This window comes from Zootoca vivipara, chromosome 11 (genome assembly GCF_963506605.1).
Source record: "Zootoca vivipara chromosome 11, rZooViv1.1, whole genome shotgun sequence".
Classification (NCBI taxonomy): Eukaryota; Metazoa; Chordata; class Lepidosauria; order Squamata; family Lacertidae; genus Zootoca; species Zootoca vivipara.
Genome location: NC_083286.1, coordinates 24,819,780 through 24,847,612, shown reverse-complemented (window position 1 = coordinate 24,847,612; position 27,833 = coordinate 24,819,780). Strand labels below are relative to the sequence as shown.

General features: G+C 41.2%; 1 protein-coding gene across 7 annotated transcripts in view; it reads left to right on the top strand.

Annotated features, from left to right (window-relative positions):
• The window catches only part of PAM (peptidylglycine alpha-amidating monooxygenase), a 131,289-nt gene extending 103,650 nt beyond the window's left edge, over positions 1–27,639 (top strand). For 3 of the 7 annotated variants that reach the window (XM_035100121.2, XM_035100119.2, XM_035100124.2), the window contains 11 exons: positions 25–154; positions 5,256–5,372; positions 7,654–7,726; positions 8,097–8,307; positions 8,943–9,143; positions 12,586–12,704; positions 15,743–15,842; positions 20,024–20,077; positions 23,485–23,688; positions 25,813–25,869; positions 26,824–27,639. In XM_035100121.2, the coding sequence (XP_034956012.2) occupies positions 25–154; positions 5,256–5,372; positions 7,654–7,726; positions 8,097–8,307; positions 8,943–9,143; positions 12,586–12,704; positions 15,743–15,842; positions 20,024–20,077; positions 23,485–23,688; positions 25,813–25,869; positions 26,824–27,005 (1,448 nt within the window). In that variant the 3' untranslated portion in view covers positions 27,006–27,639. The remainder of the gene's footprint in view (positions 1–24; positions 155–5,255; positions 5,373–7,653; positions 7,727–8,096; positions 8,308–8,942; positions 9,144–12,585; positions 12,705–15,742; positions 15,843–20,023; positions 20,078–23,484; positions 23,689–25,812; positions 25,870–26,823) is intronic. The other 4 variants (XM_035100120.2, XM_060280172.1, XM_035100122.2 and 1 more) reach the window with 2 other exon arrangements.
• The last annotated feature ends 194 nt before the right edge of the window (positions 27,640–27,833 follow it).

Genomic DNA, 27,833 nt, shown 5'->3' with positions numbered 1-27,833 from the left:
GTAAACCTTATTCTCCTTTTTCAGATTTAAACATAGAAGAAGTAGTTGATTGGCCTGGAATAAACCTCAAGCTTGGGCAGGTTTCTGGGCTGGCTTTGGATTCTAACAGTAACCTGGTCATCTTCCACAGGGGCGATCATGTATGGGATGCAAAGTAAGCAAGCACTCGTAAGCCAAAAAGTATATGTTCTTCAGTGCCTCTGTATGTGTCTCTTATCTCCCCACTTTGTACTGGCTTCCTCTGTGAGGCAAGCAAGATAGCAGTTTTTCCAATAGGCTGGATGATAGTGTCTTGCACGTGGGACGTGGATGGCACTGTGGTCTAAACCACTGAGCCTCTTGGGCTTGCCGATCAGAAGGTTGGCGGTTGGAATCCCCGCGATGGGATGATCTCCCATTGCTCTGTCCCAGCTCCTGGCAACCTAGCAGATCGAAAGCACGCCAGTGCAAGTAGATAAATAGGTATCGCTGAGGCAGGAAGGTAAACAGTGTTTACATGCGCTCTGGTTTCCGTCACAGTGTTCCGTTGTGCCAGAATTGGTTTTGTCATGCTGACCACATAACCCAGAAAGCTGTCTGTGGACAAACACTGGTTCCTGAAAGCGAGATGAGCGCCACAACACCATAGTCACCTTTGACTGGACTTAACTGTCCAGGGGTCCCTTACCTTTACCTAGTGTTTTGCATTTCCTGGTTGATTTTAAATTGTATATCAGTAAACTAATTCAAAACTAAGCTTGATCATTCCTTATAGTGTTAATATAATGAAGAACCATGCAAAAGTTGCTCCAGGAACCTGTGTGTTTGGTATAAGGGTGATTTGTCTCAGGGTTACAAGCCTGCCCTAGTGTCTCAAAGAATGGAGGAGCGGCCATTTATCCTAGATTCTCTATCCTAGAATCCTAGGGGGTTGTATTCAACTGTTTTACTCAGAGCAGAACCATTGAAATGAATAGACCTAGCTTAGTCACATTCATTCATTTCAGCTGGTCTACCCTTAGTGATATTTAGTTGAATACCACTCTACTAGTATAAGCTGGTATTGGTAGCAACTGGATGGGATTTATTTAGCCTGTAATCTCCCATCTTGGAGCCGACCTCCTGGCTACAATATCCCATCTAATTTCTGTACTTTTTTGCTTTATATTTTTCCTCATCCCGTTACCTTCTTCATGTACCATCCTGCCTGATGAAGAGTTCAGAAAGTTGAAAGTTTGCCACAGTTTTTATTTGCTTGCTTATAAAACATTTATGCTGCTTAATGTAATAAAACACTAAACAGTTTACACAGAAAACAATAAAAAGCAACATCGATATCAGTTCATATAAAATGACAAACAGTAGCATCCCTAAAAACTAAGGAAAAACTTTATATCACAGATAAAACTGAGCAGTGTACAAAACAATTTAAAATGGATAGAATTAAAATGAATTACTCGAGGGAATACAATTTGTGATAATTTGGTTGGTCCTAATAATGGTATAGCTCAATTATGAATTTTGGAGTTTTTCCCCTCTTATTAACCAATATGGGTACTTTTGCTTTATTTGATATTTAAGTTACTGAAGAAAATTTGAATAATGCATCTGCATACAAGTACAGGAAGCTTTTAGAATCAGGAAAATGTTAATTATTTAAAGGAGTGGATTTCTCCAAATATTTCCTTTTATTCTGTGATAATAGGCCTCTGTTATCATGCTTGCCTAGATATGCACATAACCATAAAATTAATGCAAAGTTATTAATTGGGTGTAATGTTCTTTACCAATCATAAATGTGCTCAATTATCAGCCTTAGAAACTCTCTTCATTCTTTCTGGTTGATTGCTTCCCCATCATACAACAAGGAAAGAGGCAAACAAATTATCAGGGCTTCAGGCACTGCACAGAATGCTAGCAATGTATTAATAATACATGCACATAAAAGCCACATATCCCTACAAGCAAATGCAGCAGACTGCTTGAGAACTTTAGGCAGTTTAATATTGTGCTGTAGAACACTTAAGTGCAAGATCTAGAAATGTGCGTGTTTCCTGTACTCCCCCAGCTTTCCCAAATTTGAAGTATGGCAGAAGCGGTGCTTAAATCACCATCTTTGAATGTGTATGATGTTTTTTTTTGGATGGTCTCTGCTTAGGTGGTGAAGAAGCAAATTCAAGGGAGTTATGCCAAATAACTCTGGCAGGTGTTCAGATGTCTCAAGTCTGCTTTTAGTCCGGAAATTACCTTTGCATTTATGTTATCTATCTTGAAAACCATCTGGAAGCTTTGTTCTTGCAAGTTCCAGTGTAAGATTTGGATTTCCCCTTATTGAATACAATGTCTCTTGAACTTTTCTATGGTTCATTTTGCACTTGATGCGAAGCCCAGCATCCCCAAACTTTGGCCCTCCAGATGTTTTGGACTACAGTTCCCATCTTCCCTGACCACCGGTCCTGCTAGATAGGGATCATGGGAGTTGTAGGCCAAAACATCTGGAGGGCCACAGTTTGGGGATGCTTGTGCTAAGCCAAAACATGGCCAAGTGTGAGCTCACATGTCTGTGGGTTTTCGGAGCAAAAATCACAACCACTTGCTGCCCTTCCTGGAGCTAAGCCATGGTTTGGCTTAGCATTAAACTGTGAGTCTAGGTTTGAACATATCTCACCCCAAACAAACCAAAAACCATCAGTCATCCTTTTCTTTCCTCACCCTCTCCATTCCAGAGAGGTATCAGCTCTTCAAAATATATGTTAATATTGTTAATCCATTGTTAATCCATTCACACACAGCTTCAGTAGAGAAGCTGAATTAGATCTAGGAATTTTGAGATTGGTTCCTTTCTTTGCCATGGACTCATCACCCTTAATCCCAGGCCTCATTCCTTATAAAGGAACAGTAAAAATGGGAATGTGGCCTGGCTCCTATGGGAGAGAGAGAAAGAAAAATTGCAAAACCTTCAAAATAAGTAGTAGCTTGGTTGTGTGTAAAAGCTGCCATAGGTCAGTACTTAAGGACCTTATGGGTTTATATGAATATGATAGTCATCAAAGAAGATGAGTTTATTATCATTTAATTGCCACTGTTACTGCTTGCTCCTGCCTACTACTTCATTTCTTCATAGAAAATAGCTATATTTTTAAGAGCCTACCATGCTAGGGAAATATTGTATCAGCAGAGCATAAGCAATGAATATTGCAGCATTTTATAATCTGCTTTAAATCTGCATTGTTTGATATCTTTTCTTGTGTATGAATACTCAGGTTTTGGATATTCGAAAGTAATCCTGAAAACTGCTATTAAATAACAGGAGTAGTTCCTAAAGAGCCAATAGACTGATCCAACACTAGTCTAACTTTTTAAGACACACCTGCTACTGTTGCTCACCCTTGGGATCATTCCCAGTGTCCATTGCTGATGGCCTGACCATGAAACCACAAGACTCCAAAACTGGGGTCAGCAAACTTTTTCAGCAGGGGCCCAGTCTACTGTCCCTCAGACCTTGTGGGGGGCTGGACTATATTTTTGGGGGCGGGGGGAAATAAAATGAACGAATTCCTATGCCCCACAAATAACCCAGAGATGCATTTCTACTCATGTAAAAACACCAAGCAAGCCCCACAAATAACCCAGAGATGCATTTTAAATAAAAGGGCACATTCTACTCATGTAAAAAGACGCTGATTCCTGGACCGTCCGTGGGCCAGATTGAGAAGGCAATTGGGCCGCATCCCGCCCCCGGGCCTTAGTTTGCCTACCCATGCGAGTCCAAAACTATCACTTGTTGTTTTTAACTGCGCTTCTTTGCGGTATTAATAAATGGTAACTGTTCTGGAAAACCTGAGGTTACCAAAAAAAAAAAAAACAGATAAAAGGTATTTGCAACAATAGTCACTAAGTGCATGATGGATTTTTTAATTAAAAAGTGCTGCAGATTTCATGTGCAAATAATTTTAATAAAGAAATCAATGTACTAATCAATGAAGTGCAACCAGTTGAGTGGCCTGCCACTTTTCTTAATTGAAAGCTATAGCATAAATATTTTATGTGGGGCTTATTCTTTTTGTTGTTGCAATGTACAGGGTAAATAATTTGGTTTGCAGACTCATCTAAAGTCATAAAGCAAGCCTCCTGTTTTTTTAAAAATCAATCCCTATAAGCACTTAGAAACCAGTTAAATAAATAAACATGTAGAAAAAAATATATAGCTCCCAGATTTTGGATGAGAATTGAATTACAATTTTACATGTAATTAGATTAAATGCTATTTACTTTCATGGGCATAGTCAGTTAACACTGTTTCAATCAATGCTAAGCACTTATGCTAGAATGCTTATAAAGGCTTCTTGCACTGATGGAGAAGTATAGCTAATAATTTCTCATTGGGATAACAGTATGAATGCCTTATACTTATGTAAATGGCTCACAATGAGCCTACTGTGAATTTCAAAATTATTGATACTTTAATTTTCAGTGTAAAATAGACTGGGGGGGGGAGCAAAAACTCGAGCTCATTTTGTTGTGTCAACTGTCTGTATAAAATAATCAAGTACAGCAGCAGTGTCAGACCGCTCTCCCTTCCCTTGCATTCCCCCCCCCCTCCTTCCAACATATACACTTGATTTCGGTGGTGGCATCTGCAGTGGTTTGATTATTTATTTTAAAGCCAGATATATGTAAGCAGCGGTGCTTAGAGAGGTCACTGACAACACCTTTAGAGAGAACACTGAGGGTGGGGATATTCTCCCAAGTGCTCAGGAAGCATTACATTTCCTCAAATTTGGTCTTAGGAAAAACTGGAGCATATAGGAACGCTTCCTGTTTCATGAGCACCTTAGATCTTCAGCCTGCTCTCGAGCCACTCAGAGCTCACTGTTATCCAATCTTACAACATACTTTCCTGTTCCTGCTTGCTATGTTAATGGTGCACTTGAGGCTGCAGCAGTGAACTCATGTGAGCATACCTCCTGGAAATGAAATGCACAGTCCAGAAGAAGACTGTGTGCAGTAATATTCTATGTACTTCTCTGTTTGGTAAAGGAGGAGAAGGAGGGGGAACCTCTTTTAATGTGCTACACCCTGGGAGAAATCCTGTTTCTTTGTTTTTAGATAGCAAGCTATATTATTAAGACACACATATGGCATGGCAATGTGTATGTGCCTGTGTGGGTGGAGAACCCACATATGTGCCACACCTGTTATTGGCATCCACCCAAATATTCTGAAACTTCTGATTGATTAACTTGTATATTGATCAGTTTTTCTTTTCTGTGTAGTTCATTTGACAGTGGATACATTTATCAACAAAAAGGACTTGGGCCCATTAAAGAGAGCACTATTCTTGTACTTGATCCCAATAGTTCAGCAGTTCTTCATTCCACGGGAAGAAATCTGTAAGTCTTTCTTACTTTTTAAATTCTAACGTTTGCCTTCCTTGTTCTGAATAAGTTCCTCACTTCATTGCATTATATCTATCTATCTATATCTATATCTATCTACTGTTTTCAAACATTATAAACTTTTCCAGTGTCTGGAAATAATTTATGCCCCTTCCTATCTGCTCACTGTTTAATGACCCAAATGAACCCAACGCAGATAGAAAGCAAATATTCTGTCCTCAAGAGGCAGAAAGACCAAAAAGGTGTGTTGTGCTTTCCTATTAGAATGGTAGGATAAGTGGGAGAAAATAGTACCTTCCCCAAGCTGGAAAGTACGATACTAAACACCTACTCGCTGGTTTGGCTATAAAGTGTTTGTATGGAGAGTTCTGCTTTTATCATGAAATGAAGTGTGGGATTGAAACCCTCCCAACATTCTGTTGCTTGAAGACCTTTTTCCATAGTTGCTTTACTTCTGGTAACATAAAAGCAGTAGAACATGGGGCTCTCACCAACTCCACTCCTTCTCATGGTCTAATTTAGAGATAAAAGTTGATGCTGTGCCCACTTTGTAGCCAGACTAGTGAGTGCATATTTAGTAGACACTTGATCCAGGTTATCCTTCCTTGGGCAAATGCAGACACAGCTAAGTTAGGCTGGTGTCTCCATGATCACTCAAAACTAGCATTTTTAGCCATTTTGGCATTACAGCAAAAATAGTTCCATATTTTCCGTGGAATAACTGGACATTTACTTTCTAGAGCCGGATAGTCACGGTGTTTGCCACTTTTGTTTAATCTTTCTAAGTGTGTTCTTATGGGATTTTGTGTGCTTCTCATCTGCAGAAAAACATTTTTAAAAAGTCTGGGGGGGGGTGCTGCCTGCTGAGCAATTAATATGAAATGTACTTGGATGGGAATGATTTGTTGGGATGAGAAGCTTGAGATGTGTCACTAACTTCCTCCTCTGTGTGTCAAAAAAGGGTCTCAGAATATCAGATCCTCAAACCTCAGCATTAAAATCCAAGAAGACTACATTATTATTATTATTATTATTATTATTATTATTATTATTTATAAACAAGCATGTTATAATAAAGATGGAATTATTGGTATGCAATAGAATGCCAAAGAAAACTGAGCTGCAATCCTACATAGTGCAAACATGGAGATTTTCCTGTCTCCCTCCCCCCTCTTCCCAAAGAAGCCTTTTTGAAGAGTTAACAGCACAGAATACATACAGTGGGAAATGATCCCAAATCTAGCAAAACAACCTTGAGAAAAGGCTACCCTTCACTGGCAGCGCACTCCATTTTCTGTTCAGTTCTGAGGAGAAGCAGGAAAGTCTAAGTCAGCAGCTGTCCCAACAATGCCCCAAACCCCTCATAAGCCACACAAAATGTGCCACCAGTCTGTATGTTGTCTAAGTATATATGTAGTATCAGTTTTCTGCAAAGTTTGGGTAATATGCCTGTTAATGTTAATATGCTGTTTACCTTATGATGCTATGCGGAACTGCTTTTCCTTATTAACATTTCAACCTTGATTGTATTTGAGCCCCACGTCTTTCCTCCCAGCAAAGTAACATATAAAATGACCTCTAAACCTGAAATAATGCCCAGGCGAGATTATATCACTCATCACAAATTACACGGCACATTTAATCCAGTAGGTGCCCAAGGCACCCACGCAGCCATGTTCCTCAGTGCGAATGGCTGTGAATGTACTGAAGTATTGTATTTTCCTGAGTGCAGCACTTATGTTTTACTGCTAAAAAAATTGAGACCCCCCAAATAACAGTGCTACCATGTGGAAAGACGCACGGGATGGAGTACAAGTACAAAATCGGCACACAATAAAATCTTTTTAAAAGGACCTATTATTTTCTTTAAGGAGACAACAGTGGGTTTTTTAAAATTTGGGCCAGGAAACGTTGGACAGGGGGATCGAAAGCTGTCTGTCTCTTCCCATGCTCAAGCTGAGTGTTCTTCACTCTTCAACAGGACAAAATTTAGGGTGTGTACACACAAACGACAACTCGGAGTATTTCAAAACTGGCCACTGGGTGAAGGTTAGGGTGAAAGTCAGTAGTAGCACCAGATTAAACCATTTACTCAGGAATAACAGGGTAATGCGGCCCGAAAAATAGCAGGCGTTCAGGGTTCCAGTAAATTTGGATAAGAATATTTCCTTTATATAAACATCAATCCAGGTGTTTGTATGGTGACTAAACAGAACAAGTTATCCTGCCTTGTTTCCCTGTTGCTTAATGTAGTTTTTATTTATTTTGTTTTTAGGTTTTATTTACCACATGGCTTGAGCATAGATCATAATGGTAACTATTGGGTGACAGATGTAGCTCTTCATCAGGTATGTGCAACTAGCTTCCAGAAGTACCGTACTAACTGTGTGACTCTCAATTTAGCTAGCTTTTCTTGTTAACAACTTGACAGCATGATTATTCTCAGACTTGGAGGGATATTTGCCAAATGTTCAACTGCTTCATTTAGCACAACAGCCATGGATTGACATGCAGAAACGCTACTGAATTAACATTGTTACATGTCTGACGATGGATTTATTTATTGGGTTCATGAATATTAATGTATACGCAACTGTTCTCTGGAGAAAGACATTTTCTAGAGGACAGGCCTACGATGTAATCTGCAGCGGGTTGTGCAGGTCTACCTTTAATATATTATTAAATGACCTGGAACTTTTTGCCCTTTTATATTGCTAGGTATTCAAACTGGCATCGAATGGTGCGGAATCTCCTTTGTTGTCTTTTGGGAGGGCTTTGCAACCTGGGAGCGACAAATACCACTTCTGCCAACCCACGGACGTGGCAGTGGATCCAGTTACTGGCAATATTTACATATCCGATGGCTACTGCAATAGTCGTATTGTCAAGTTCTCTCCAAATGGAATGTTTGTCATGCAGTGGGGAGAAGGTACTGAATAGGAAGCTGTTGATTCAATTAGTAAACCCTCTCTTTCCCTAAATAACTTATGTGTGCCACACAAATGATACAGTCTAGAAGTTTGGGTACACCTTAAGTCTCTATGGAAACAAGTGCCTATGAATGTGCCTAATATTACCGTGTACCGTGGTACCTTGGTTCTTGAAATTAATCCGTTCCAGGAGTCCATTCGACTCCCAAAACCAAGACACAGCTTCCAATTGGCTGCAGGAGCTTCCTGCACTCCATCGGAAGCCACGCTGGACGTTTGGCTTCCGAAAAACGTTGGCAAACTGGAACTCTCACTTCCAGGTTTGCGGCGTTCGGGAGCCGATTTGTTCGGGAGCTGAGCCGTTCAACTACCAAGGTACCACTGTACATCTATTCAGCTTCTTGTGGAGAAATTTCAAAGTCCACCTCTTACCAGGTTTTGTGGCATGAAATTCAGTTATTAACACCCAGCATTGTGAATAGGATGCTTAATGCTTTCAGTGCGCAGTTTGAAATCTAATATGTTTGGACCATAAACCATTACAGTGTACAGTTTCCTGTTAGCTTAAATTATCAGGATTTCTCATTGTAAGTAGTAAGCTGTTGGACTTTAATTGGATGTTTTCTCATTTCAGAGAGTTCTGTTGGACAAACTAAACCTGGCCAGTTCAGCATCCCCCACAGCTTAACACTGGTGTCTGATTTTGGTCAACTCTGTGTAGCAGACAGAGAAAATGGTCGGATCCAGTGTTTTAAGCCAGAAACAGGAGAATTTATTAAAGAAATCAGGCACCCACTGTTTGGAAGAGAAGTATTTGCAGTTTCATATGCCCCAGGTAATAACTTAAAAAACAACAACACCTAATGTCATGTATGAGAGACCTGCTTTTTCGCCTTGTGATAGTAGAAGTAGTATTCTTAACATAGCATATTAGTAAGATAATAAATGTACTTAATTTGAAGGATTGAAAGTTCCATCAGCTTTTTTTAAGCCTCTGTGGCAGTCTTTTTGTGGTCCCAGGCTGCAATTTGAAGCAGCAGTTATCTAACTTGACCACGGTTTTATAAAAACTGGAGCTAGGGTAGGAAACTTGAGCCTTCTCAAGTTTAATTACTGTTCTCAGGTTTAATTACAGAAATATCTTAGCCTACTTGTAAAATAGAAATCCACTTGCACACCACGAGTTCCAGTTTCTTTCCCCTCCTTCCAGTCCATGTCTACCCTAGATTTGGGGGTGGTGGTGCAAGAGGGATAATTTTAGAAGTTTTAAAATTATATTGTTTTAAGATCTGTTTTCCACCCTGGGCACCTTTGGGAGGAAGAGCAGGATATAAATGGAATAAACAGTGATGCTGGTGGTCATGGTAATGGTTGTATATGCCCACTCATGCTATGTTTGATCTCACCGTTTTTATATGAGATTTTTAAACCTCTTCTCTGTCTCGCTATCACCAACAGTAATAGCTGCCAATACCTAAATGTTAAAGGCAGAAATAAATGTACCTCCTCTGAGACAAACGTTTTTTAAATACATACCACCTTCTTCATCAGCGGCTGCAGATTCTAAAAGCTAATATGCTATTTCAAGTGTCATTAGAGAGAACACAAAAATATTTCTACACCAGTAGAGGAAGAAATTAGAAATTTTAACGTGAGAACAAGAATGCTGGGTATTAAACCTCTTAATTAAAAAAAATGAAGCATAAAGGAAGAGAGGAAATTAAAAGGGCAAATATTACAATACAAAAGTACAATATTGTCTAGATAATATTCGGTGCTGAAAAGTTTGCAATAGTTTGATGAGCAGTGTAAACATAATTGTAGTATTTGAGGAGAGAAACAGAAATATACTCTAAAGCTGTTTTTTTAGAATCATATTTCAGCTTTGTAAATATGTGCTGAGGTGGTAATTCTGCTGCATCTTGTTCAGCCATATTGCATTGCTAAATTTTCCCAAAAAGAGAAACCTGCTAGCAAACCATTCCCTGTGGGAAGGCGTACCCCAAAATTAATTCGCAGTGGAAGCTCAGTGTGACTTGGAAATGTCATGATTCGCACTCTTGACACCTTTTTCTACTTCAAAATGCATCTATGGGGCAAATAACTGCTTTGAGATGTGTTTTGGATCAGTCCTACTGTATGGGAACAAAGAATTAGATCCTGTTCCCCCAGAGTATCGCCCCTGCTCTAAATGGGTCTCCCTTCCCACAGCTGCTGTTTGTATTAGGAAAGGATGCTGGGAATTCCATGACAGGTGTAGTTTGTAAGAGAGAAAAGCACTTCTTCCCTGGAGCCAGTTCTCAGCCCAGAAGACTGTAATTACAAGACTGTCATTGCGTACGAAAACAGAATAGAGTCTGCCTAAATATGCCAGTAGTGGCAATGTTTTCTCTCTAGGGAGAACTTTTTCAATTGAGGAAAAAGAGGCAAGTAGAAATCTAGTAATTAGAAGACAGCTGTAAATGAATGTCCAAAGGTGTGAAAAGGCTAGGAACAAGAGTCACAGCTCAGTCACTTCTGGTACATTACACAAAGTACATTACAGATAGGTGGGCCCATATAAGTCCTTGTTCACAAATCATGTGTAACTAAACCATAGTTTAAAATTGTTGTTCTTGTTGCTTTAATCAACTTATTTGTTGCACACCACAAAAAGGTTGAAAGCCAAAAAGGCACAGTATGTAAAACAATACATTTCAGTAAAGCCATTCTGATTACAAATTCAGCGGAAAAACAGCAAAAAACATCAGCAGTAGGAACATATCACAAATGCCTAGAAGAATATATTGTTTACAATAGCTTATTGTGCCATACGAAGCAAGCGCTAGAAAACAAATACAAGAACATTAGCAAGTGAACCTCTTGGTTATTGTAAGATACACTAGAGAGAAATGATAACTACTGAATGTCTGGAAGAATCTTTGACGAGTTTTTAAATATATGCCCATAGGTTTTTCTGGACTGATCTTTAAAAAAAATGGCCTATCAATCATTTTACTGGAAAGATGCACTGTGACCATTCTGGTCCTCTTAATGTTCAGTGGTGTGTCTTTAATTATTATGGCCCAAACTCAGGTCATGTCTGCCTGGGTTCTCTGGTTCCCTGCTTGGAGCAGGAGAAATGGTTTCTTGTGCTCCTATATTTAGTGCTGAAAACTTTTCAAGGCTAGCTGCCCTGAACCAAATACCATGACTATACTAGATACGGATTATGGCTTGGATCCTCAGTAGTGTAGAATTGGGCAAGAGAACTTTTCCATCCACTTACATAAGGCGCCTCTGGTTTTTTGTGCCCCCCCCCAGCTCTCAGCAGTTCTCTGCACCCCATCGTTCACACTTATTGTGTGTTCCCCAACCTCATATAGTCGTACCTCAGAAGTCGAACAGAATCCATTCCGGAAGTTCAACAGACTTCCAAAATGTTCGGAAACCAAGGCATGGCTTCTGATTGGCTGCAGGGAGCTCTTGCAGCCAATCAGAAGCCATGGAAGCCGCGTCGGACAGTTGTGTTCTGAAGAATGTTCGCAAACTGGAACATTCACTTCCAGGTCTGCGGTATTCAGGAGCCAAAATGTTTGATTTGCAAGGCGTTCGGGATTCAAGGTACAACTGTATGGAGCAGACTTCTTCAACCTCGGCCCTCCAGATGTTTTGAGACTACAATTCCCATCATCCCTGACCACTGGTCCTGCTAGCTAGGGATCATGGGAATTGTAGGCCAAAAACATCTGAAGGACCTTGGTTGAGGAAGCCTGGTATAGAGAGTATTGAAGGGAGTGCAGAGGGCTGGAGAGGGAAGGAGGAAGCAGGAAAGTTTCCTTGCGGAAATTCTCTTCTCATGCTATTTATGACCTGTAGCAAAGTGACTGATGGGTGGGGTATATATTTGAATAATGATCAATGAATATTCCAAGAGTCAGCTTAAAAGACGAGAGAGTCTGGAGTGCTAACTTCATTTGATTTCTCATGCATTTATTTTTCATTATATTTTCCTTTTCCCAATTGATTCTAATTCAGAGGACTGCCAGTTGCTTCCTAGCAGTCATGGCTGAAAAGTTGCATCTGTTGTTTTGGGGAAGGTCTTGAGTCCATCCTCACTATTAGAATGACTATTTCCAAAGTCTATATGAGCTGCTGCATGCTTGCAATAAACCACTACCTGGCTCTTTGAGTCAGCATTTTCCTAACCTGCATTGTTGTGCTTAAGACTGGGCTGTAATAAAAAGGAAGACTATGAGCCCCACACAGATCACGGGAGAACAAATGTATCTTTGTAGGTGGTCTGCTGTTTGCAGTTAATGGAAAGCCGTACCCTGGAGACACGGTGCCCGTGCAAGCATTCATGATGAACTTTTCAACTGGAGAAATCATTGACACTTTCATTCCACTTAGAAAGGTAACACGTCGTGAAGCATCACTTGGTTTTATTAAAAATGCATGAACAATCGTTACTTTTTCTCCCCCCTCCACGTCTTATGCACATTTCAAACTTTAGCATATTTATTATTATTTTCAAATTACCTAGCAGGTGAAACAGAATTATTCTTCCTAGTTAAATTTTCGAGGTTGTATTGTAAGGCTGTAGTTAACGATCTGTCTCCTAAAAAAGATCAGAGAAGCACCTACCAGCTTATTCACTGGTCATTGACAGTGAATTCAAGGAAATCACAGCCTGGTTTGGAAGTGATGCTAAGCCAGGCACCCCCAAACGTCGGCCCTCCAGATGTTTTAGACTACAATTCCCATCTTCCCCAACCACTGGTTCTGTTAGCTAGGAATCATGGGAGTTGTAGGCCAGAACATCTGGAGGGCCGCAGTTTGGGGATGCCTGTGCTAAGCTATACTTATTGTGTGACAGGAACAAGTCTTCGACTTGCACACTCTTCCTTCCTCCCTCCTCCTGTGGTGCAGCTACTTGCTGGCTTTGACTCTGAAATAAGATGTGCATATGGGTGAATTAAATACTGCCCTTGGTGCGAGTGTTGCCTCTCACCTAAGCTTGAGGCAAGCCGCCTTTTCGTAAAGCTCTGCATGAACTTTCATGCAATCTATCATGCATTGCCTTACTAATTAAAAGAGGAGAAGGAGGGGAATTTTCTAAAGGGCAAGAGGGATGAGGATGAGGACAAAAGCTTATTGGTGACCACAGGAGGGAGCGGGAGCCAGTCACTGCCCTATCTGGCTGGCTTGCATTTCGAATATGCAGAGGATATGTAAATTTGGATTGAATTTACTTGCAGTCTTCATGATCACCAGCAATAGGTTTAATCTATGTGGATCTTGCTTCCTCAGAAAATAGTGGTAGCCAAGAATAAAACAGCACTGGGGCAGTGGGGGGGGGAGCATGCTAGTATTTATCTTTTTCCCTTAATCATTATGTTGTAAATGATCAGTTTAACCTAAGCCATTAGTTACATAAGATGCTTCCTGAAATATGCAGAACTGGATTTGGTCACAGCTGGGATACTGGGCTAATTACAAAATTACACCGAAAGGGCTTCAGTTCTAAGTGAGCAATAAAATGAACAAGCCCCAATTGCAAAGCAAGTTGAGAGCATTCTTGGTTGCCGAGTAAGAAGGCTGGTCCTTTTCAGATTTTCTTAGTGATCTCTGTTGCTTTGGAATTTGAAATTTCCATGAAGTGAATCTGAAAGAGAGTGAATTTAAGCTGCCTGCTGACAAAGGGCCTACATTAATAGGAACCAGTGTCTGTTGAGGGATCAATAAGCTTCTGTGGTCAGGGAGATGTGAAGGGTTTCTAAAAGCGGGGGAAGCTTTAAAGTAAGAGCATGCCCCTCTAGAGAGAGAAAGAGAGAGAGAAGCCATCTGTGTGAGAGTCTCACTCCTGGGTCCCATTTCTGCTTTGCAAGGCTAGCAGAGCATTCATGAAAGTATTTGGAAACTTGAGTTTTACATCATGCTGCTGGATCTTGTTTTGTGTTTGAGTTGATCATATCACTGTGTTGTTGTTGGTTTTTAGCTTTTTAGCTTTTTTAATATTATGTAATGTCACCTCAAGGGCTTAGACTGGGTTGAAAAGCAGTATAAAAACTGATTGATAATAAGAAGAAGAATAGCTGAATTCTGGTTGAAATTGGTTCTCAATTAGCCCTCCACTAAAGAAGTAAATCTGCAAAATAGCACCGTGAACCAAGCTGAAATGATTTCCCCCTCCTTTATTTTCCACAAGGCAAGCTAGCTTTAAATTGTGCCACACACAGTTTCTGACTCAGAAGTTACTTGGCACACAACGACTTATTGCTTCATATGAAAAGTCCTTTTATTTAATTAGGCTAGAGTCAAAAATAGACAGGGTTAAAATATGATTTGTTAAGCCACATAAAGAAAAGAGATTTCGCTAGACTGGGGCCAAGTCACTGCATTATTACTTGTTTTCCCTTTCCATTTCTTTCCACTTCTAAGTTGTCTGAAACTGCCACCATGCATGTAATGTCAGCATGCCACTGGATTAAAATTAATTAGTACTCTGGGATAGCTGTCTAATTTGAAAACTTGAACCCAGGGTCAGATTGACTCCCTCCCAACCCCCAACCCCCACAGCATTTTAATTTCTGGTTATTTAGAATGGGAAACAGCATTGTTTATTAAAATCTACATTTGATCAGTTTTAAAGTAAGGATGCAGGCTCCAGTATAATCTAATATACTTCCCAGTGTTGTGTGTCCTTTCTACTAGTGGCTGGTGTTATCCCTGCTAGGCACAGAGAGAGTTGGTGCGGGGAGAGATTTTATTGTTGAGAAATGGGGAACATGAGCTCTCCAGATCTTGTTCAACTCCAATTCCCATCAGTCGCTGCCAGATTAGCCAGTGGGCAGGGATGATTATTTTTTGGAGTCCAGCAACATCTGGCGAACCACAGGTTCCCCATCACTGGTCTGTATGAACAGGACCAGCCCACCATGAGGCAAGGTGAGGCAATTGCCTCAAGCAGCAGGGTCCACGAGGGCAGCAGATCTCATTGTCCATCTTTCTTTCCTCCTTGTTCCTGTTGTAGATCTTCCCAGACCCCCTTCCTCACTGGCAGGGAAGGGTGTGCCATTTTCGGGTCCGCCTCTGGTGCTGAAATGTCTTGGGCTGGCCCTGTATACTGATTTTTGGTGTTTATGTAGCACTTCTTACATGCAGTAATCTTAAGCATCATGATTAGCTTACCAGAGATTGACAGGACAAGATAATGCAGCAGGGCCATGTTGCTTGAATCCTGATGGGTTGTCTGTTGCCATGCAGTTTTGTACAATAAGACACCTCTGCTCCATCATTGGACTTTGTGCACCCTTTCACATATTAACAAAGCTTAAAACATTTCCTGAGTTTAATTCTACATCTAATCGTTGAACAAGCGGCTCTAAATGAACTTTTGTGTTTTACTGTGATGATCTCCAATTTTAATTCTTTGACTCTTTACATCGACAGAATTTTGAGATGCCACATGACATTGTTGCTTCCGACGACAGAACGGTGTATGTTGGTGATGCTCACACCAACACAGTGTGGAAATTTGCATCCCCAGAAAGTAAGTTTTATTTGCCTTCAATCATTTCAAGCATTATTTTCAGGCACATACTTAATCAGTGACCCGGATTTCTTAATCCATGTTTTAAGAGCATTTCTGCAGCAAGATTTCATAAAAAGGGTTGGACGTATTTTGATGAAGTTCCAAAAAGATACTGGATTTCTATGTTTCTAGTTTAGCACAAGGAGACAGCCTATTTTGGCTGTACCCTAAGCAGTGATGTGTTTTCTAGGAAATTTTGAATCATAAAATTTTCTGATGCTTGAAATTGATTGTGATCTGATTTAGTATGTTTATCTGATTTGTATTAGTAAACAGAATTAAGAGTACTTGTGTTAATTTTATGTGCTGAATATCTGCAGCATTTGTATATCATCATCATCATCAAATTTGTATACCACCCCTTCCTTTAACCTAAAAACTGTTTTAATTTTTATTTATTTATTTATTTTACTTATTTTTGTTTTATTTATTTATTTATTTATTTTTATTGAATTTAATTTATATTCCGCCATATACCCCCAGGTCTCAGGACAGTTCACAGAATAAGGTTTTGTGGGTTCCCCCCAACCTTCCAGAGCAAATTTAGGGAGGGCACAAGTGAGACATTGTGAGAGGAGTGTAGGTCTAATGAAATTATTTAGTTGGATATCGCTATTTAGTTGGGGTTTTTTTCTAGGGGTACTCAAGGGTACACTGTACCCAAGGGCACCTTTCCTTCCACCCCACCCACCCCACACACATTAAAAAGTGTGACACTTACTGTAACAACTTCATGGTAAGTACCGGTACCTATTTTCGTTTTTTTTAAAAGCACTAAGTAGAACTAAGATTGTCTGCAACCCACTGGTTTTTTAAATTCATTTTTAATTAGTAAGGGGGAGGGATCTAGGACTCGCTTGCCAATTTTTGCCCTTTCAGAGGTTCACCAAGATGGTTTGCAGCATTAAATGCTGTGCTGCCATGCCTGGCATATTATCTTGTTAGAGATCACTTCATCCCCATCTTGTCCCTCAGCATCTGGCATTTAATATCCATTGACAAGTCAGCTGAGAATGGTCGTCACTCCACTGGCTGAATGACTTAATTTTCACTCTCCTAAGCCACTTTCACATCTTGTTAGCCTAAATATGTTGCTCCCGCTGGAACATTTGCTGCCACTTGGTCATTAAACCTTCTTGATTGACTGTGTCCCCTTCAGTAGTTCTGTGCTTTTAAAAGGTATAAACTCACAAATCATTCGACAGTTCTGTTGTATACTATTTATTGGGGGGGGTCCCCCAAGTTTGTTTTACAATCTTGTCCCCAAAAAAGCATCTGAGGCAGAATACAACTACAATAAAAACAGTAAAACAAAGAATAACAACACCAGTCAGAATGAAACAAAGCCAGATGAGATTTATATATTTTAAGTACAAATTGCAAAGTAAACTTGCTTCCCATTTGCAACATTTAGAGCCACAAATACAACTGCTTGCTATTACATGTGTGGTTTATATGCCATTTACTTTATTTCTGCTCTGTTTTTGATGCAGAAGGATTCCCAAGGCTGCCTGCATAAAATAAGACACAATCACGTTAGGGCTGCTACCATTCCATTCTGAAGTGTCATCCATCACCCCAAATACAGAATTGTGTCCCTTCCCATCCCCCCTACCTCTGACTGCTGGCGTTTGGTCGTTTGCTTGTCTGTGCACTCCTTATTCCCTCCCCTCTTCCTTTTCAAGGGTGGATTCAGTAGCTATGCCTCAGGTGAGCTGCTGAGCAGTGGTCACTTGCATCTGCCATACAGGTGCTCCTGACTGAAGTGTCTAGGAATCTCTGGGGCTGGTTTGGTACCACAGAAAACTGATTACTGTATCTCCTCTGCAATGGAATACCCACATCTTCAGTTTTTTCACTAAGACTAAGGTTTTGGAAAACAGCTCTTGGTAGATGATGGTGTAAAACACGCAGCAATTCCATGAACAATTCTGTTTTGACCTATGTTTGCACCAATAAAGATTGACTGACTGACATTCAGAAATGAGGGGTGGCCCAAGAACTGGTCCCATCCCTTAGCTTAGCAGCGCATGCAGTTTACAGGTCCCATATTTTGCTCTGTTCACTGAGTGTGAACACACACGAATGTAAATTCACATAAGATAATTCAGCACTTGTCACATGACTCCATCCCTTTTGACAGAGATGGGGATGCTCCAAGTTGTAAGCCAGTCTTGGCACACCAAGGCATCCACTTTAGTTCTCAAAGCAATTTTTCCCAAGTCATACCTGCCCACCTGGTGACATCACTGGTGACATCAGGTGATGGACAGGTATGCATCCTGCTTTGGCTGCATGCACCTGTCCCCAGCAGGGGACAGGATTGCAAAGCCAAGGCAGCAGGACTTTGTCAGCTGCTGCACAGGAATAAATTTCTGCTCAGTTCAGGCTCCCCAGCCAAGGCTTTCAAACAGTGCTGCTCTGTGCCTTGAAGTCCTGACAACTGGAACTTCAAAGCACGGCATCACCTAACAATGTGCCCACCTGTCACATTTGGCTCATGGGAGATAAAATTATCTGGCCTGGCGCACTGGCCAAAGAAGTTTCCCTACTCCTGCACTATGACATTAACTTCTTATCTGTCTCTTTAGTAAACCCCCTAGATGAGCATCTTTGCCATTCTCATTCAATTTGCTCGGTTTAGTGGCTTTAAAAAGCAAAAGGCTTCTTGTATGATTAAGAGTAGTCTTCAGCTACAATGCGAATAATAAGGATGTATGAAGGTAATAAATCTTAATGTCTAAAGTCATGGAGCAGCAACCATGTTATCTGCAGCTTCCCCAAATATATTGATAGTGCCATAATATGTAAGTGTTCTTGCACAGTATTCTTTCTAGAATCTGATGTTAACTAGAGGTTTAGAATGCCGGGGTGTTGCCAGACAAACCAAAATGACACTAAGGCTCAGCTTCAGTGGACAGTGTCTGTGCTCTGCAAAGCTGAGTCATTTCTTCCAAGCCATCCACCATGTAAGCCTATGCCAAAATATTTAACTGGGGATATATTGTGCAAATGAGGGACAGGTTCTGGTTTTCATGATAAATGATACCTTGAGCACAGGGCGTGGGTTTCCTTGGTGCAGAATTTTCAGATGTGGTGAAGTGTACTCATCTAAGAAAGATGGTGTTTTAACTGAGGGATGGGGAAGATCTGGCCCACAGATAAAATTAGGCCTGGCCTGCGAAGCCACCTGCCCCACACGTGATATCCTGTGATGTTGCATGTGGGACAGGTAAAGCCTGTTCCACATGATTGCAGAAGAAACAACCAGGAGCCTTAGAATACATTCCCCGTTTTTCCTCTGAATTCAACACAATTTAAATTCAGCACTGAATGCAAGTCCTGCTAGAACTGGCTTGTCTCAGGAGCTCCCTAATGGAGCAGATCCCTGCCAAAAGTGGGGCTTTCATTCAGCACTGATTCTGAATTCAAGCTGTGGCTCCAAAGGAAGAATCAGGAGCATACCCACGGTCGTGTATAAAGCCATCATGACATCGCAGGTGGCCTGTGGTAGGTGGGCCAATTCTGGATCTGCCCCAGTATCCAAATCCAGTTTCACCCCCTGTTTTAACAGATTGGTTTGGGCGCAAGCCAAACTTAATCCTGAGGTTACTATACTGGTTACATGGGCAGAAATCCCTTTGAGTATCTACCTTGAGAGAGAGTACTTAGCTACTGTATCCCATAGATTTTACATATATTGACAATTAAGACCAGCCCTGCTAAACTTCTAAATTGTGCAGGATTGTAAATTGTGTTTGATGTGTGGCGAATGTTTCCCGTTGACATCAGCCCTCATCTGCCACGAGAGAGCCCACATGGATGAGAATTATTAGACTGTTCCAAGACTTTCCCCATACAATAGAGCTGTGGCTCTCAAGCTTTTTTCTCTGTTGTATTGTCATTTAATACCGTCAGCTTGTATTGTTTTTAATATTCAGTTGGAAGCTGTCCAGAGTGGCTGGGGAAACCCAGCCAGATGGGCAGGGTATAAATAATATATTATTTTTACTATTATTATTATTATTATGGCAATTGTGTGTCACAAATGGTGGCCATTATAACCTCTATGAATCACACACATCACAAGGCCTTAAAACTGTTGTGTGTTTTTGTGTGTGTGTGTTTGTGTTTTGCAGAAATGGAGCATCGGTCGGTTAAGAAGGCTGGGATTGAGGTACAGGAAATAAAAGGTTAGCCTTGTCTCAGTTTGACTGCCTTGGGGGGGAAATGTGATGGCCTTGTATTACTATAAACAAGATAAAATATGTTTAGGTGATCTTCCTCAACTTAATAGTCACTCTGGATTCTATGTGCAAATAGCTGTCTAGAAAGCACTTCTGTAAGCAAATTAAAACTTTAATACTTGTCAAGATTTTTCAGTTGTGTGTCTCCTTATGCTAAGGAAGGGAGAGCTCAGGCAACTGACAGCAATGATCTTAGGAATTCCTATTTATGGACTTCTTTAACAAGGCAAGAAAAGAAAGTCTGAATCTCTTTAATGTTTTAAATACTTCCTAAAATATGATTTTAAAAAATGGGCCAGGCTTTCAGATATCAATGTACACAAGTTTGAATCTTGGTAAAATGAAGCCTTGTGCGAGGCCAAAATTTGGCCTCCTTCCTCCTTCCCGAAGCAAGCACTTACTGGGCTTGGGGAAGGAGGCAGGAAGGTGACCTCTTGGTTCAGCGCCCTGAGTGGGGGAACCAGTCGTGCTGCCCTAAATCCGCCTCTGAATGTACATATCAGCTAATTAACATAGCTGGAAACAACACACATACATGCAGAGAAACCAAAATGCCTCCCACCGAAAACAACTTAATGTCTCCTACCTCCCAGTGAGAAGAGTGAGGACGTGTTCAAAGTACATTTGCACTTGCAAACAAGAATTTTGGGAGAGATGATGCTGGAGGTGCCACCTACCTTTTCTCTAAATCCCCCACAACTTAAAAGTGGTTTGTTTTCTTAACAATACAGTCGTACCTTGGAAGTCGAACGGAATCTGTTCCAGAAGTCTGTTCAACTTCCAAAACGTTCAGAAACCAAAGTGCAGCTTCTGTTTGGCTGCAGGAAGCTCCTGCAGCCAATCAGAAGCCATAGAAGCCCCGTTGGACATTCAGGTTGCAAAGAACATTTGCAAAGCGGAACAGTCCAGATTTGCGGCGTTCAGGAGCCAATTTGCAGCATTGGTTCGAAAATCATTTGCAACTTTAGGAGGTAGCTTTGTAAATGATCCAATGACATTGAAAAGATTCAGTATAGACTAATGATAGTAAATGAAAAAGAGTCTGAGAATTGGGCCTTGTGGATGAACACTCTTTGCAACCAGTGTTGGCTGCAAGTAGTGGTTAGTGGGGCAGTTACTGAGAGGGAGATAGGCGAGGCAGAGGGAGCTCAGTGTCTTGTGGTTGCAGCAGCGAAGCCAGTCTTATGAGCCCACACTGCACCCAGCTCCCTGCTTCTCACTCACCTCTCTTGGTAACTGGCAGGGATGCTGAGCACTGGGAAGCCAGAGCTGAGCAACGCCATCCCACGGACTGCTACTGATGAGTTGACTGAAAGCTACCAAGCAACATCTTTTTCCAAAGCTTTTCCTCACACACACACCCCCTCGCCCTTTTCAAGGAACCGCATTAGCGCACAGGCATGGCAGGGCTGAAATCTCACAAGGACAGACATCTTATGAGATTTGGCAGATCCTGCATTGCCCAGCTGTGGCAGCCAAAGGCCACCTTCTGTACAAAGCTAAATTATCATGCCAGGATGAGAGTTGCCAAAGCGACCCTTCACAACAATGAGCTTCAAAATTCCACTTTATCCGTGAACTCACTGAGTAGTTGAAAGCTCACTTATAAAAATTGGATTGTTGAGGGACGTTAACGTTGCAAAATTGTCGTAAGGATAAATAAGCCATACAATTCTTTTGGCACACAAATAATGGATTTAGACAAATAGCTTTTCCTGCAGGTGTTGAAATCTGGCTTGTTCAATGAGCCTTGACCATGGAGTCCATCATGTATCGAACCCCTTCACACAAACCGCATTTGTCCATGCGTAGCACCTGCAAAAGTCAATGACTGCCTGGGAGGAGGGTGTGTGTATGTGTGTGGGGGGGGGGTCACATCTATTAAAAAGTGATGTAGAAGTTGCTAGTCCTATAATACATGATGCACATGAAAGCACATGCAATTGATTGCAGCGTGGTCTGTTTTGCTTGTCTTTCATTTGAAAGTTATAATACCTGTTCCTTTCCTTCTATGGCAGCCAATCTTTCAGCATGGTCATCTTGCACTTGCTGCTAATTATTGTTTTACAGGAGGCTTCCAGGTGGCAGTGACTAGCGGAGATGATAACTTCTGCAGGAGTCAGCGGACAGAGCTCAGAGCTTTGTTGAAAGATCTGCTGCCTCCTAGACTAGCTCTGCTTGTGAGCGAATTGGCGGGGGGGGGGGCTGTCCAGATTCCTGAAACCTGACCCTTTTATTGGAGCTATTTAATTTTACTTTTACCCTCTATTCTCTTCCCCTCCCTGTACATCTTTGTTATCCCTTCCCCTCTTAAGGATTACTTGGGGACTTTTCTGGGGGGTTTCACGTAATTGAGGTTAGGACCTTTTGCGACCTAGTTCCTGCCAAAAAGCCTGAGCAGTTGGTCCAAAGCTACCTGAGGAAAAAACACAGGTGCTCCTTTGGGCAGTAGTTGTGGCTCAGTCTGCTTTGTGCCACCTGGGGGGTAGCAGAAGCCTTGGCTTCTTTGCCTCTAGAGAAGAGGCTGCAGAGGATATCACACTGAAGCAAAGCCGTTCTGCTTCACTAGCGGATCCAGGCTGCAGAGATTTGCCTGGTCTGAGGAGGTACTTTTGTTGCCTACTCTTCCGAGAGTACCTGAGACCAAGAACTCAGAATGGTGGTCAGCCCCCTCCCTCCCTTTGGAGGACTCTGCTGGTCTGGGCCCTTCCTCACCACACTGGGAGGCAGAGGAGCCATCTTCAGAACACTGAGGGGGCCCAACACAACATCCTGACGTCACTCTGCGCCTGGCTCGGCATTCAACCTCAACAATGGGGACCCCCAGCCCCCTTAAATAAAGGTCCAAAGAGCCTTGGCCCCCTGGAGCTGGCACGCTTGCTGGGAGGTCAATGTCACAACCCCATCAGGATGCCTCAAAGCAGTGAGCCCTGTATTTATGCCCTTTGGTATGTTTCCTATGGTAACTAGGAGGGGCCCTGGAAAGGTTTGCAGCATGGGTTCGGGGCCTTGTTGAGTCCCAGATGAGGCAGTCCTTGGCCCAGACCCAGGAGGGTGGTGCCCAAAGTCCCTCTGGTTGCCGCTCCACCATGGTACGGGAAACAAGGGCAAGTGAGAGCACAAGTCCCGGGGTAGGTTGTCTGCTCCTCCAAAGAAGCTCTGAGCTCTGCCTACTGATTCTTGCAGGAAGGAAGCGCCATTGGTGATCAGTGCCATCCTCCTTAAACAGAAATTCACATTTTTTCTTCTTCATTTTTAATACATGTTATGAAGTGAACTTCCACATTACCATGGAGTCCATATGCACGGCGTGAAAAACCTCATCTTTGTTCAATCTCCTTCTTTTCTTAAAGAAGCAGAGGCTGTTATAGAAGCCAGACTGACAAACAAACCGATGTCAAAGGAATTGTTAAAGAAAGAAGAAAAGCACCCCGTGGTCCAGCAGGCCAGCACTGGAGTTTCTGTTGTCCTTATTACGACGCTTCTAATTATTCCAATCGTCGTCCTTTTGGCAATTGCAGTATTTATCCGGTGGAGAAAGACAAGAATCTATGGAGGTAATTAGCTAACTCTTAAATTGGTAACAACAATCCTTTTTCATGTCCAAGACCTTCATGGAACCAGCTCAATAAAACTGTGTGAGATACTTATTTCCCCACTACTGTGCAGCCGACAAATTTGGGCGGACAAAAGTAAGATGTGCCATGATCACTGTATCTCTGGCTTTCTTATGTTCCTTTCTCTGCAGTTCGGATTAAATTTTCTTGCATTATTTTAGCAGGGGGTAGTGTTTTGTTTTGTTTTTACTTTGTGAGTTCGTAAAGATTGGGATGTTCAGAATGGTAGCTGAAGAAAGCACAGCCAATTATGGAGTGGTCTTGCTGTCTTTTGTGCTGGTTCTGAATAAGATCTCTCTCCTTTGGATGTCTCCAACTTACTCTTTAGAATCCATCTGGGCCTCCCTTGATGTGGATTTCCTTCTGTATGTGCTAAAACAAATAACCATTTGCTTCCTTTTCTTAAATTTCTATAATTTAATGCTTGCAAATAGCCCAGAGCAATAGCACCCATTAACTTACCTATCATAAATGTATGTTCAGCAGCAGCAGCAGCATTTTATCTGTCCAGAGTAAAGACCAAGTGTTAAGACCTATCCGTCAGCTAACTGTAAACAAAGCCATGCAATAATTGCAAGGAAACCTTCAAGTGGGATTTTGAAGGGACAGGAAGAAGGCATGCTTAACCCTTCTCCCATCTGCTGTTCACTCTGCATCAACTTTCCATGGCCTTTCCCTTCTCATTCATAATGAGGAATTGGTTTAGAGCAGAATAGAGGAGTAAGAAGAAAGAGCTTCCTTTAATGGTGTCTGCTCAAAGTCTACCACCACCACCACTGAAAAGCGGTTTGGCTTTACTAAAGACTCGCTAAGGGGCATTATTACATGCATTTGCTAATAATATGTAAATAACGGTGGGAACTTCTCACATTATCTCAGGTGGAACTTGCACCTGTTCTGCATTTTGGCCCATTCAGGATTAGGGCAGATTGCGTTGCCTTGCTCTTTTTGATATTGTCACTTATACCAATCTAATCAGCTACACTGTCTTGCCACACTGGCTTCATGGCCCCTGTTGCAAAGGTGGCTAACCTGGGGCCTTCCAAATGCTGTTAGAGTACAGCTCTCATCATCCCTGACTATTGGCTGTGTCAGCTGGGACTGATGGGAGTTGAAGTTCAATGGTATCTTGAAAACTTCAGGTTAGCTACCTCCTCCTTGTTAGCTGGATCACATCAGGAAGAAGAACTCTTACTTGTTGTTTAAAAACTCTCAAAGCAGCTGCCAAGAGACAGTGAGCAGAAATTGTTCAAAATGGTTCAAAAATTGCAGTGGGTTTTCTTTTGGGGGGGGGGATTCAGATACTATTTAGTGTGCTTGCCCCATGTTCATCTGCAATAACTTGGATTTGCCCAAGTTTTTAGCTCCTGTAAGCTTAGGAAGTATAGTTTTCACATGGGAAACATTTTATAAATACCAGAAGCAATTCTGCAAGTAGGATATAGCTCAATATATAAACAGTGCAACACATGGTGTTTCCAAACAAGTGCTACTATGTAGTTTTGCCCTATGGATATGACTTTTCAAAAGTAAACATTGTTGGAAATATTTGAATTAATTTTTTGAATTAATGTTTTGAAAGGCTAGCTTGGTTTCACTGTTTGTCTAGTTTATGGTAGATTTAATGAGGGCTTTAAGATTGTAGAAAATGTAACTTGAAAAAAGAGACATTGCACATACTTTTGTAAGCCAAGAAATCTTTAATAAACATGTGTTAAAAAAATAAAAAAGTAATTTTAAGGGAAGTCACTTTTAGAACTTAATTCATTTTCTCAGTGGGGCAAATCTAGATTCCATGTCTTTTACAGTCTAGGGTGACATGTGAAAGTAAAATTCTAATAATCAGCGGCAGAACAGAATCATTTACAAATAGTGTTGTTACTTTTCAGCTGCAGACACAGCAAAACCACCAAGGCCCAACAGAGACTTTGCCATTTCAATTCCATTTCTCTTCCACATAGCTTGATTTGCACAAATCCTGCTTTATTTTCTGGTGTGTGATGATAATATAATTCTGCTTGAGGGTGCTTGCTCCTGATGTAGCAATATGTCTCATTTTTATAGCTGATGCCGAACATAAACTTGATTCAAGTTCAGGGGGAATCCTGGGCAAATTTAGAGGTGAGTAAAGGGAAAGCAAAAACCAAGGATGAGGGCAGGAAATAGTCCGGGCACTGTAGCGACACCACATCATTTCCGCTCCTCGTACAAGACTTGAACATGATGTCTATTGTGAGAATCTTTCATAAGCTGGTTTTACAGCCAAATGGGGCTGGAAAGCAGGACATAAACATAGTCCTTCATTTACAGTTAGGTGTTACACTCCTAAGAAGTCAAGACCCATGAAAGAATAACAATAAATGTTTTTGTTTTTAATAAAAGATCTATGAAAGTATATGCTCTGTGTGTTCATGGGCTCTTGTGTGAGATATTCCCAGATGTATCTAGCAAGTGAGTGTTGCATTGATGCTCTTCATTAGATGTTAAAAGCCTGCCTCCTACCTAGTACAAATTGTCTGTCCTCTGCTAATGAATTTGGCAGCTATTCCTTATGAGAATGCTGTTGAGTCTTCCCCTTATCTACCATGTAAAGCCTCTGGGAGCGGCTGATTTGGTTTGATGAGGAACACAAGAGTGTTCCTAGAGACACAGAACAATACTAAGAAATTGATCTTCTGCAAATCTTCCCTTTATATAAAGAAAGAAAAATAATGACTGCAATTATTTCTCTCAGCCGAAGTTCAAAATAATCCCTGAGTTAACTTTAAAGAAGATGGAGGCTATTATAGCTAAGAGAGCCAATCCTGTAGTGTGACTATGTCACGCCTTTCAAGGGAAGGCATGATGGGGAACATGTACAGAATTGAAGATAGCGGCTGATTCCGACAGGCAGATCAGAGGACTTATTCCGTGAGTCACTTTATACTGACCTCAACAGGTTTTCCAAGAAGCTGCTGTTCTTGAACGAGCACAGCTGCCATCTTAGCAAATCAAAAAGCATTATGATCCAAAGTAGCAACTTGTGGGAATAATGGGCACATTGAACACTTTCTTTAAACACGTTTCCACTTTCAGGAAAAGGTGGCGGAGGCCTCAATCTTGGGAACTTCTTTGCAAGCCGCGCAGGCTACAGTCGAAAAGGATTTGACCGACTTAGTACGGAAGGGAGCGACCAAGAAAAAGATGAAGACGATGCCACAGATTCAGAAGAGGAAGATGCTGTTCCTCACCCTCCAACGATACCTCCATCTTCCTGAAATTGGCCTTTGATTTCTACATTGTATGACTCTACAACGATTGCCGGATTTAGCACGTTTTAAGATTTTGTGTATTTAATTGTAAACTGTACTAGTCCTTTGTGCGACTGTACACAATTCCCCCCCCCTCCCTTTGGCTTCAGTTTGGTTTTAGAGTGTGACCATTTCATATCAGTGCCATTGTCTTCTGTGAACCTTTTAATAAAGCAGAACAATCCCATTTTAATTGCAGTAATGATTTTGAAAGTAGTAGTATCTGCTCATTTCAGTTAGGGACCTTCTCTATATTTGTAAATAAGTCCCAGCCTCTGCTTTAAGAAAACATTTTTTCAGTTCCAATTTTTTCTTTTGTGCCTTTTCACGTTCAATGCCCTTAACCTATCACAGAACAGAGAGAATTTAGTGCCACAATGAAACAAAGCTGCTAAAACTCCTATTTTTTAAAGAAAAATCACTAGCATTCTGTTGCTTTGAGGGAAAGATTTTTAAAGCCTCTATTTAAAACGGTTTTTCTTCTTCCTCGAGAATTTGTGTGTTTCCAGGATGTTCTTATTTTTAGATGGTTATACTGTTAGAACACTATTTTCAGAAGCTGAATGTAATTTGTGTAATAAAGTGTTCGCAGAGCATTCGCTTTCAGAGTGTACTTTGGAATTCTTGCATTGAGGTGGGAGAGGGGAACGGGTCTTTGTATGTAACTTTTTGTAAGCCAATACCTCAAAACACTTAATACAGTGCAAAGTTTTATCACTGCTCTCTACTAGCAGTGGGTAGGAAAAGGAAACCAAAGTGTTATTTTGTATGAAAGATGGAAGATGTTTTGTTACA